Raw genomic sequence first — 13,478 nt, forward strand, 5'->3', positions numbered from 1 at the left:
AATTTACTTTAAAAAACAAGTTTTAAAACTTAGTTCCTTAGTTGCACTATACACATTTCAAGGGCTCAATAACCATATGTGGCTCAGTGGCTACAATATTGAACATTGGATATTACAAGACTAGACAGCCTTTCACTGAGTTTACCTGCCATGTTATCCAGGATAGATTACATGTTATGCCAATAAAGAAGTTATAATAGATTTAAGACTGAAATCATATCAAGTATCTTCCCTGACCACAATGGTATAAAACTAGAAATTATAAGAAGAAAACTGGAGAATCCACAACTCTGTGGAAATTAAACATGCTACTGAACAACCAATGGGTAAAAGAAGAAATCAAAAGAGAAATAAAGTACATTGAGATAAATGGTAATGGGAATACAACATACTAAAATGCATGAGATGTGGCAAAACCAGTTTTAAGAGAGACATTCATAGTGATAAATGCCTACATATCAAAAAACTAAAAATCTCACATAGACAACCTAACTTTATACCTCAAGAAACTAGAAAAAGAACAAATGAAGCCCAAGGTTAGTAGAAGGAAATAAAAAGATCAGAGTGGAAATAAAGCAGAGACTAAAAAGACAACAGAAAAGATTGATGAAACTAAAAGTTGCCTTTTTTTAAAAAAAAAAAAGATTTATTTATTTATTTTTAGAGAGGGAAGGGAGGGAGAAAGAGAGAGAGAAACATGAATGTGCGGTTGCTGGGGGCTGTGGCCTGCAACCCTGGCTGGGAATTGAACTTGTGACACTTTTGGTTCGCAGCCTGCGCTCAATCTACTGAGCTACACCAGCCAGGGCTCAAAAAGTTGCTTTTAAAAAAATATGAAAAATAGACAAACTTTTAGCTAGATTCACCAAGAACAAAAGAGGAGACTCAAATAAAATAAAAGAAGACACAACTGAAGAGGAACTGTGCCACAGAAACAAAAAGGATCATAAGAGTCTGCTATGAACAATTATATGCCAAAAATGTGGGCAACCCAGAAGAAATGGATAATGCCTAGAAACATACAACCTTGCCAAACTGAATCATGAAGAAATAGAACATTTGGACAGGCTGATCACTAGTGAGGACATTGAGTCAGTAATCAAGCAAACAAAAGTCCAGGACCAGATGGCTTCACTGGTGAATTCTACCAAATATTTTAAAAATTAATACCAATCTTTCTTAACATATTTCAAAAAAGTAGAAGAAGAGGGAACTTTCAAATTTGTTTTACAAAACCAGCATTACCCTGGTACCAAAAACATAGAGATACCACAAGAAAAGAAAATTACAGACTAATGTCCCAGGATGAACATAAGTGCAAAAATCCTCAACAAAATATTTGTAAGCCAAATTTAGCAATATGTTATAATCAAGCTGGATTTAATCCAGGGATGCAAGGATAGTTTAACATCCTCAAATCAGTCAATATTATATATCACATTAGCAAAATGAAGGATAAAAATCATATGATCATGTGAATATATCCAGAAAAAGCATGACAAAATTCGACACCCATATATAATAAAAACTCTCAACAAAATGGGTATAGAGGGAATGTATATAATAAAGACCACATATGACAAACCCACATATAATATCATGCTCAAAAATGAAAGGCTGAAAGCTTTTCCTTTAAAATCAGGAACAAGACAAGGATATCACTTTCACCATTTCTTTTCAACACCCTTAAACAATAGGGGACAGATGACACTTCCATTGTTAAAACAAAAAGACCCAATAAATTAAATTAATAGCAGTTATCAGAAAAGGCACTTTATAAATGTTTCTTATCAATAACAAAATACTCGAACAGTTAATCTTTTCTTTGATAGTAATTATTACTAGAGTATCTGTTGAAAGAATGATCAGTGTGTGGTGTGACATGAAGTGTACAAAAGACTCTTGTAGGAAATTCCCCACAACAGATTCTAAAAGATAGTTGTTCATTTTTTAAAAGGGTTTATTTATTTTCAGAAAGAAGGGAAGGGAAAGAGAAAGAGAGGGAGAGAAACATCAGTGTGCGGTTGCCTCTTGCTCACCCCCAACTGGGGACCTGGCTAGTAAGCCAGGCATGTGCCCTCATAAGGAATCAAACCAATGACCTATCAGTTTGCTTGCTAGTGCTCAATCCACTAAGCTACACCAGCTAGAGCTAAAAGATAGTTTTATAACATGCTCCAAGATCAGGATATCTGGCAAATACCAGCATTATAGAATGTATAATTAAATACAATCATGAGAACTAAGGGTAGGAAGGGGTTCACATATAACAAAAATATTGGCAAAATTAGGTTTAGGAATCCAATATCTCATTCAAGTTAGGTTTTAAAATACTTTTTTGTAACACTTCTATATTAAAGTTTAAATCCCTTCAATATTTGTAAGTAAAAAAACCCAAACATTACTTTTACCTTCTGCTCAGGAACTCGACCTTCAGATTCCAAAACCACTGCGTTATCACCAGACTGACGTATCCCCGTTAGGCCATTCAAGCATTTTTCAGAATCACCTAGATGCACACATTTTTAGAATAATATAATCAAGATATTTCATCTTACTTGTCCAGAATTTGACTTTTTCCCGCTCTCTAGGTCAGGCACTATGAAAACAAAATGATTTTTTTATGCTTCTCAACTTTGGAGTACCTAGCCGGGAATCATCACACTATAAAATACACATTTTTCACTTAAAATTCACCATGTCTATTTCTGTATCTCTTTTTGGGGGGTCACCATAAAGTATAGCTGACATTGGGGTTCACCCACCAAAATCTATGTTATCTGTCCCAACAGGACAGCATCCTCCAGTCTGTAGAGTGACCTCAGCTCCAGAGACGGGCCTTCACTAGCCAAGCAGTGAATCATTTAGGAAAGAGAAGGCCTAAGCCAAGGCAGGGCTTCCAGGGAAAGACACTTCCTGGTGGCCAAATTGAGAACAAAGAAACACAAAGAATAGAAGAAATAAGACACCAGAAACCTGTAACAGCTAACAAGGAGATGGGAATAAGAAATGCAAAAGGTTGGTTTGACTCTGAGGTGAACAGAACAAACTATGAAATCCTTTAATGGTCAGGCTTTCATACAAATGTTTCATTTATTAAGGGTGAAGATATCTAGAGAGAGAGACAGGTTGAGCCTTGGTTAAACCATGCCTCAACAACTGACCTACATTTTGACTATTGGTTATGTATATTATTAACAAAATTCCTTATTATTTAAGACAGTTTGAGCTGAGTTTTCTGTCATTTCTTACCAAATGCATCCTGATACATGAAACTTAATTGGGTCATTCTGTTTTAATTCTCTTTAGTTATTGTCTACAGGTCCTAACTAGTGGCAGAAGGATAGAGGGAACAAAGAAAAACTGAATGAATTGTTATCTTTGTTAACTGACTGAAGCACACAAAATCCTGGCCACTTACACAGTGTAGTAACTTATATCTAAGTTTCCACCACCCATCAACCCCTTGACAGATCCCCTGGCTAAATCACACTGGTTGAAATTGAGGCTTGCAGAAGAGAGGAACATTAAGGGATAGGAGTGAGCAAAGGAGGATGAGACATAACACTGTCAAAGAATGTATGAATGAAGGAACAAAGTTTAAAGGTATATGTTCCTATATGGCCCAATGTACCTATGTTTTCTCAGTTCAACAAGTAATGGAAAAAAATTAGAGAGGAAAGATGTAAGTACAAAACTACATTCCTTCTCTGCTTGAAGCCAGATCTTATTAAGTAGAAAGAGCATATATGTCAGACACAGTAAAAGTAAATTTTAAATGACTCTGCTAGCCCTAAATTAGTAAGTGGTGGACAGTGCCATTATCAATAATTAAAGAAGAAAGATTTTTAAATGTAGGGATTCAAAAGGGGAAATTAGGTTTTGAGATGCTGGTTGACACACTTCTGTTATGTTTGAGATGTTTAGTAGAGTTGTATAAACATGCCTGGTGCTTGGATGCCTGAATTGTGAAACTGAGACTAGAAGTCACAGACACCAAGGCAATCACCCAGGAAGTATATGTACAGGTCACTGCATCCTGGAGTAAATGGAAGTCTGCTCCAAGCCTACTGCTACGACAGCGGATCCCTAGCTAAGTAAGCCTATGCTTTGGAACATGACTGAAAAGCCCTGCGGGTGTAAAACGACACGAATTTTAAGAATGTAACTCAGAGTATTACCAATGTTTAAAGGTAGGCAGATAGAGATGTCTGTAGGGAATATTCAGGTATGGTATGGTCAAGAGAATAGTGTCACAGAAGCCTAGCAAGTGTGTCGAAAGTCCAACTCTGAAAAACGTTTTCATCTGGATGACCTCTGGTACTTCAGAATACTACAAAACTCATCTTTCCTTACACATCTATGTTCCAGTTTTATCAGTCTGGACCAGTATCCAGCTAGCATCCTCTGAGCCACCAAAGCTATATTCTTCTGTTATTAAAACTTAGCATGTATTCATCTTTTGCAGACCCGCTCACTTTACCTTTGTACTTTCTTTCAACTTTCCCCTTTTGTGTCCTTCCATCACTTACTTTAATTGCCCCCTCCTGTTCCAACAGTCCAGTTGGTCCCTTCCTCCTCTGGTCTCTATGCCCCATTCCTCCAAAGACATGCATAATATCGGCAGATTAAGTACCTTGATGCATACCCTTCTGCTCAAAAAACCTTCATTGGCTACCCACTGACTATACCATTTCTATCATGTCCAAAGTCTCTAGACAGCAAAGTTCTTTATGATCTGAACATGATCTACATTTCAAAATTAATTTCCTTGTACTTCTATTTATCCAACCAAAGCTTTAATCATATAGAATTATTGATTTCCCAAATACCTTCATTCTTGTTGTGTCCACCATACAAAATACCTTCCAATCCTAGATATACATAAATATGTATTATTTTTTCTCCAGTATCCAGCTCAAATCATATTTATTTATTCTGTAAAACATATATCTAGCAAAGAGATAAAGTTATTCTGCCTTCCCACCTCCTCAAATTTCATTTTTGCTTCTTTTAGGGCATATTATTTTACTTTATTTTTTAATCCTCACTCAAAGATGTTTGTTGATTTTACAGAAAGAAGGGAGAGAAAGAGAGAGAGAGAAACATTGATATGAGGGAAGAACATCTATCAGCTGCCTCCTGTACACTCCCCAACCAGGGATTGAACAACCTTTTTGGTGCGCAAGATGATACTTCGACCAACTGGGCCCCTTGGCCAGGGCACGTTATTTTTTTAGTTTATATTCCAGTTGTTTATTTCTAGACATCTATATCTAGATGTCTAGATATTTCTAGTTGTTTATTACTAGATGAAAAACTGTTTGATTTACATGTTCATTTGCCATGCTCATCCACATTGATATGACAACATAAGTATTGGTTTTTTTAAAAGCTCTTAATAAAGCCTTGGCTGGTGTAGCTCAGTGGATCGAGTGCCAGCCTGCAAACAAAAGGGTTGCTGTTCAATTTCCAGTCAGGGTACATGTCTGGGTTGTGGGCCAGGTCCCTGGTAGAGGGTGTGTGAGAGGCAACTGATTGATGCATCTCTTACACAGTGATGTTTCTCTCCTTCTCTTTTTCCCTCCCTTCTCCTACTCTAAAAGTAAATAAATAGTCTTTTTCTTTTAAAGAAAGCTTCAGTAAATTTTTCTTTTACTTTCATTGTGTAAAGGTTTAAACCAAAATTTCTTTCAATGGAGATTAAACTCCAGAGAAGTAAAATTCTAAATACATTTTATAGTTTATAAATATTTGCAGTTTCTCTTGGGCATAGTGCCACCTTCAGTTGGCAAATGCAAAAACCATGTTGCTTCTGAAAAATTGGTTAAGTGCAACAGAATAGCCAGCCATTCTAACATCATGCACACTTTCCCTTCATACGTTATGTTACACTCACATATAAATAGAAATTGAAGTAATACAATAACTGATTCCAACTGAAGACATATATTTAAAGGCTAACTTTTCATAGATAGAATTTTTTTAAAAACCATCTTGACTGCATTTTTCCACTGTTTCTCATTCTTTCTTTCTTCAAAACTATCCCTACCTTTCTTCTATTGTAATGAAAACAGCAACTTTTCCCTACTCTGATTCTTTCTGACCAAACTTCAAATATGTTCAAATATCTCTGATTCAAAAACTAAAAATAAAACAACCTATCCCAGTCTTACCAAAAAAAAAAAAATCTACTATTAAAGCCACAGGCATCTTCCCTTCCTGTCTGCTTCACCAACACACTTCTTGAAAGGCTGGTTTATTATATTCAGATTCCATTATTTCTCAATTTATAATTATGTGGTTTTGAGTCCCAATTACAATGACCACTAAAAGAACTTTTGCAAAAGCAAAATAAGCTCATATTGCCAGTTTCAATCCTCTCTCATTCCATATCCTACTTTAATGCTTTGTAGTCTGTGATATTTTTGGTGATATTTGCCTTCTAAACACCCCTATTATACCACTTTCCCATTTCTTCTACCTTTGATTACCTCTTCTTTGAATTATTTTTTTCTACTTTTTAAATAGATTTTATTTATTTATTTTTAGAGAGAGGGAAAGGGAGGAATAAAAAGAGGGAGAGAAACATCTATGTGCAAGAGATACATTAATAGGTTGCCTCTCACACACCCCCAGCTGGGGATCTAGCTCACAACCCAAGTTGTGCCCTAACCAGGATTCGAACTAGCAACCTTTCAGTTTTCAGGTCAGCACTCAGTTCACTGAGCCACACCAGCCAGGGCAAATTTTTTTTCTACTTTTACTGAGGAAATTCTGTTTCCTAAAATTTTGTCCTTGATCTTTCTCCTCCAGCTCTGCACACTTCCCTGGGTATCTTGATGCATTCATTCTCATGGCTTCAAGTAGCTTCTACATACTAATAATTCTTAAAAAAAAAAAAAGATTTTATTTATTCATTTTTAGAGAGAAGGAAAGAGAAGGAAAAGAAAGGAGAAAGGTAGACAAACATTGATGTACGGTTGCCTCTTACACACCCCCTACTTGGGACCTGGCCCACAACCCAAGCATGTGCCCTGACTGGGAATTGAACCAGCAACCTCTTGGTCCACAGACTGGCACTCAGTCCACTGAGCCACACCAGCCAGGGACATACTAATAATTCTTATATTATAGTTCCCACCTATTTCTGGTTGTATATTTCCAATTATTAGATATTCTGTAGTATCTCACATGTCCAAAATGAGCACTTCCTGTTATTTTCATCCCAGCTGTTGTATAAAACCCTGGTAAGGCATTAATTCTAACAAAGCCTATCAATTCTGTCATAAAAATATATTGCTAATTATCTACATCTTGTTTTGCAGATAATACTTACTACCTTAGTTTTGGTCTTCATAATTTCTTTCTTAAGCTATAGCACTCAGATTTCCTACTTGGTCCCAACTATGTCAGAGCATCTTTATCTCAATCCACTCTCCATAGTAAGCAGCAATCTCTTCCTAAATATAAAATCTGATTTTGTTGTTTCTGATTGAAGTTACTTGTTTACAAAATAAAACAGCCACATGTAGCACTGGTATTCAAGATAATTCATGATCTAGAACCACTACAACTTCAGTAATTCTCCTGAGTATCTTGAAAACCTTTTTTCAGACAAAAATAAATATCTTATACTTTAGATCTTTTGTTATTCTTCTTCCTAGGATGCCCTCCAGTGTTGCCTTAGGTATTTTCTCTCTTGACTCCCTTCTCCACAATGAGACTATAACTCAAGTTAAATACACATAAAATGGAATACTTAAATACAGAATTTGTAGGGAGCTTTTACTGGAATCAATAAAGGAGGATCAAAACTCTGTTCCACCTAATCTGTGCTGCAGAAAAAATAGCTTAGAAATTTTTGGTTTGGAGAAACCTTTGCCCTCAGAAGGCCAAGTGGAAACCCAGGAGCAGCCTAGAGGAATGGAGACATGCATAAGGAATACCCACACCTGCCTCTAGTTCCAGCCCCAATACATTAGAATCTCAAGGTTTAGGGCCTCCCTAGACTGGGCTCATCACTGTTGGAGAAGTATCCTTTGTGCCATATATCCCCAGGAGAACCATGCTGAGACAGGCAATACCTCCACTTCTGACAACCTAATAGGATATTTATAAAGTCAAATGAATCTACCAACATAAAAGGTGAGGCAGTTTTGGAAGATGTTCCTGGTAAATAAGAACCATCATTATGCAAATATTTCTAGCCCAAGCTTCCTAACTGTAAACTATTTCTAATGTATATAATTTTATTTCTCTATCTATGGAATAGATATCTTTTCCTTATTCCATCCTACCTTTCCAAACTATATAGAGTATAAGTGTCATAGAAATTAAAAGCAGCATTTCCCAAGTCTGTTCAGAACTTGGTAGTCCAGGCTCTGGCAGTGACAGGTTTTTATACTCATATATGGCACACATGCTAATGTATATAATGTATATGAAAGTAAGTTGCATGTGAAGTGCACATATAATTTTTCATTCAAATATGATGAATACCCTTAGGTATGAGCCAGGTAATTTCTAACAATGTGTTTCAGTGATTATCTCTAACCTAAAATTTAATAGTCACAATTTTCAGTATCCCAGATTTGTACCAGTTAAGACATCTTTAGCATTTCACATGCAGATTTAGAAGTCAGTTTCTCATTTGCAGTCATTTACTTCCTAATTTGTTACCTGAGGGAGGCTGGATTTGTAAAGGTGGAATATTTTTCACACTTTGTTTATGTTCTAATTCCCGATGATTAAATGCTAACTGGTGGTGATTTGGTGGTATTCCACTTGACTGCATAGTCTGATGAACAAGGGTAGTAGAACCAGAGATAGCACCTTGCATAGAAGATTGTATCTGTTAAGACAAAGTTAAATAAAATTACCTTCAGAGTTTTAATCACACAAGAAATATAACTAAGAATATAGAAACATAAGGAAAATATAATTTAATACTATCTTTGAATATGATAAATGATATGAATGATATTTTAAGTCATACAAATTTTTAAGGTTTAATTATTCCTATCTTACAAATGAGAAAGCTAAGGTTTTAAAAGATTAAATATCTTGGCCATCTTATAGCTTATAAGTAGAGTTGCTCAAAGCTTAAAATCTTAGTTTGATAATATACACATAGACTTGCATGTATATTATCAAGTAGTGCTGCTTATCTTCAAGTGCTTTCCTGTGATCTACTGCAAATAAAAACTTGGCTTTTAAACCAAACCTAGAGATAAATCCTCTTTTTATTTACTGAATTATAGACCTAAAGGCAGGTGGGTTAAAATTTCATGCTGCTTGACCCATAAGACTATCAACAAATTCTGATTCAGTATTCAGTTAACTATCACGTAAAAACTGTATTATAATAGCTAACACTTATATAATGCTTACAATATGCAAGGCACCAGGCTAAGCCCTTTACATAGTTCTTTAATTCTCACAATAATCCTATGAGTTCGTAAAATTAGTTTCTCATTTACAGTTTACAATAAGACTTAGATATAATAAAAGCAACTTACCTAAAATCTCACATCTAATTCAGTGGCAAGCTAAGTTATGATACCAAAGAGCCCAGGTACCTTATCTACTAAGTTTTGAGTTGTAGGTAATACAGAGATTAATATGACAGTCTTTGTCCTTCTTCTAAAGGTTAGAGTAGTGAGTAGACACGGTAAGAGTTTGAATACCTATGTTAATTTAACTTGAACAAAACTAATGCCATAGGGATGTTTATCCCCACATAGTAGACCCAAACTTAAAGTCAAACGCTAAGGTTTAAATCAGCAAAAAATCATGTTCTCAAACACACACACGCACACTTATTTATTTATTTATTAAGAATCCTAACTATATTCCTTCTTTTATCATAAATGGGTATCTTGTTCCTCAGTGAGTGACACTAGAAAATTTTGGCCACAAACAGATCATAAAGGTAGTGTTCTACATGCTATGTATTGAGGCTTACAAAGTTTGTTCATAACTCTATATAATTTTCTAATTTCACTAGTGCCTATGCCAGGGCTGACCATCTGTATCTTTCTCCTACTCAAAAGCCTTTGAGAGCTCACTTCTGCCTACCAAGTTAAGTAGGATTAACACTTCACCTAGGTGTTCAAAGCCCTCCCTGTTATATTTCCCAAAACAACTAATCCCTTACAAACACCCTGTGCTGCCTATTTACAAACACCTGGTGCTGAACACACCTCCTGTGCATTCGCTTCTCTTCAGGCTACTTACTTCCTCTTTTAAAAATAGGCCCCTCATCTGTATGTTAACATACTAACCATTTTGCCCCTTTCCCTGTAATTTAAAACCCATTTTAAGCATTCCCTTCTTCAAGTAGTAGGAATATATATTCCTACTTCATATATTCCAGTAGAAAGGATATATATTCCTTCTTCATTTTCTTAATAAATTATGAATATAAATTACTGTAGCCCTAATCATACAATCTCTCAACTGTTTGACTAGATCACTTTTCACAACTACCAGTTCCTTCAAGACAGTGTGATTTATATTGTATTCCACAACCTAGTTAGGTACTGTTAAATGTTTATAATTTAATAAAGGCATATACCTGTAATTCCATATTTGGGGGTAGGTACACAGGGTTATAAATTTTATGATAACAACCTGAATTAGTAAAAGATAAAATCACTTCTATACTTTTCAAAACATGTCAACCACTAACCAAACATGGAGGTGCTAAAATAGCTGGTAACTGTAAGCTTTATCTTTAGAAACCCAACTACCATTCTCCTCCTATGTCTTTTTCTGAGAAATTTCACCTTACGGTGCATACCCTACTGTGGGGAAGGTTGCCCTCTGTATTTAGACTCACAATACTAAGCTCAAAATTCTATAATTTGTTCTACTTATCTGTTTCACTTATATAATAGTTTTATCTTATTAGAAAAATGTACCAAGTACTTTCTCTATTCACTCTTTCTTAGTGAGAAATCTTTAAACATTTAGTTGACAAATGAAGAGTGACAACTCTTCACATAAATCAAATAAAAGGCAATTGTAAAGAAAGCTACTATTATATTAGTGAATTATAACATACATAATTTTTTAAATTCTAAGGTAAAAATGAATTAACTTACTTTTACTTGCTTTTTAGGAGAATCATTCCATTTCACTTCAGTAAATTTAGGTGACATTTCTGCAAATATATAAATAAACATTTCAATGTTTGCCAGCTTAAAATTATCACCTAAATTACAAAATTTTTTTCATACTAGAAAATGGCAATCTCAAGAAAAGGGCTTTCACACCAGCTTCTTAAATCAAGAGGCTCTTATAGTTTCCAGGGGTTTGCTTTTAAAAGGGACATTTTCTTTCCCACATAATGGAATAAATATCCACTCACAAATTTCAGTTTGTATTATTTAGGCAAAAAAGGACAGTGTTACTTCGCAGTTAAGAGCTTGAATTCATGATAGTTTAAAAAGGAGCAAGTCACAAAAGAGAGAGGTTTTAATTAAACATACAGTACTAATTATACTAAATCATCATTTACCAAGTAGCCATAAATATAGCAATAAGGGGTTTAATTAAAATAAAAATTTACTATAAGAGTATATTATGAAAGGATACAGCCTTTCATTAAAAGTGAAGCTATTTGATTTCATAGTAAAGTCTACTCTGCTTGCTAATAAGTATTATAATAAAGATCCCATCTAATTAACACTCTAGTTACATCTAAGCTATTTGGCAGCCTCAACTATATTGGCAACAAATACCTTTGATAGTAACTCATTTACCTTTACAAATACCTTTACAGCTGACATTGACTGTAGAGCTCTCTCTGTTACGGTACCCATAGGTTCCTCTCTCTTTAGCCTAAAATTGAATCTGGTGCTATCCTCCCCAGTCACAAGTGTAGGCTCGGGTGGAAAAGCACCAGACTGGTGGTAAATGCCTTGACCCACTCTTCAAGTCAGCTTTCATGAGCAACCTGATCATTATTTGCTTCAGGTTCCAGAGTACTAAGGCTGGTGAACACCAAATCTTACTCAAACTTAAGACATTCTAATTTTAATGTTTTCTGCCTCCTGAAATGCCATTAGTTTCCATTAGATATGTTAGTGTTCTTTCCTTTCCTTCAATGTTTGATGCTAAACATAGTTAAAATTGCTAAAATGCCATCAATTACGTGTTTTTCTTTTTAGTTATCAACATAAAGTTTATTAAGTAAACTGCAATTAAGTACAAATAAGGTAAAAGTATAAAGAAACATGAACTTAAAAATAAGCAATTGCCTATGTAAAAAGAAATATTAGTTAATAAACTCTCTTAGGGGAATATAATGTACTCATATTTTATGTTAGAAAACTGTTGTGTAAACAAGTAACACCAATAATGGTTGACAGTCTAGCTTCAAAAATTCATAGGACAAAAGGAATATTCCCAGGGAAGATCAGTGTTTTTATGCCTGAAAAGCTTAATGGCCTTTTCTCTTTGAGTGATGGGGGTGTTCTCTTTTGTTCTCGAAAAGCATAACCATACATACTGATCTGAAATCACTGAGATTAGTGGCTGTGTCCATGGTGAAAGCCTGAAGCCAACAATAGATGTTAATATATTGAAAGCCAAGCATGTTTTGAAAGAGTGTGGTGGGTTCATGAAGTGTGGACACTGACAATACTCTAAGGCAAGTGAGCAAAATCCCCAAAGGAAAAAGAAATGGCTTTATTTTTTACATATCCTATCAAATACCAATTTTGTGGCTATCAAGCAAATCAAAATGATTAGAGCTGCTGCAGAGATGTTATGAGTGTGTGCATGCATGTGTAAGCAAGCAAGACCTTTCTCTTTCCAAGAGGAAAAGTATTTCTATATTCACTTAAACGAAAGACTTCTGATTACAATCCAATTGGGAAGGTTCTCTTTTTCCATGTGACCACAGACACAGAAAAGGCCTGAAGGAGGGTGATTCAGGCAGGGGTTGAGGCCTGATTTTTATCTCCTCGGTGCCTGACTTCCTGGACCTGGCCTGGTGCATGGTTGCTATTATACCTCTGAAGTACTTTGTGTTTGAGTTGGTACAGCCAGGTTACATGCTATGGCCTCCAGCTGTTCATGAGGTCTGTCCCAGAGCTCTGAAACCTATGAGCTGGTGAATAATGTGCTTTTATTTAAAGAATTCAAGTATTTAAAATGATATGAACCATATCAATGTCACTTCACTAAGTATTATTTAAGTATTGGGTATTTGGTGGAAGGAGAAGGGAAGATGACAGACTGCAAAGATTGAGAATATAGATCCAGGCAGCTTTTACATTTAGAGGACAAATTATGGTTTCATCTTTGAACAAAACCAGACTCTGTTAATATAATCATAATATATGCCATCCATACACTTGTCTGAATTGTTCAGATATATACCTAAACTATATTATTCTATTATATAAACTCAAGTATAATAAAAATGACACCACACTAATATTCTACTAAAAATTCAAGGGCAGTAT

At 35.1% G+C, this 13,478-nt stretch overlaps 1 protein-coding gene across 1 annotated transcript in view; it reads right to left on the minus strand.

The window, feature by feature from the left end:
- Positions 1–13,478, minus strand: part of BRDT (bromodomain testis associated) — a 57,121-nt gene that overhangs the window by 11,452 nt on the left and 32,191 nt on the right. Inside the window, exons 12-14 of the mRNA XM_045847127.1 lie at positions 11,109–11,167; positions 8,683–8,854; positions 2,412–2,509 (exon numbers count right to left, since the gene is read on the minus strand). Of these exons, the coding sequence (XP_045703083.1) occupies positions 2,412–2,509; positions 8,683–8,854; positions 11,109–11,167 (329 nt within the window). The remainder of the gene's footprint in view (positions 1–2,411; positions 2,510–8,682; positions 8,855–11,108; positions 11,168–13,478) is intronic.

The sequence above is a fragment of the Phyllostomus hastatus genome, unplaced genomic scaffold (genome assembly GCF_019186645.2).
Source record: "Phyllostomus hastatus isolate PE091 unplaced genomic scaffold, TTU_PhHast_1.1 phas_contig_524, whole genome shotgun sequence".
Lineage (NCBI taxonomy): Eukaryota > Metazoa > Chordata > Mammalia > Chiroptera > Phyllostomidae > Phyllostomus > Phyllostomus hastatus.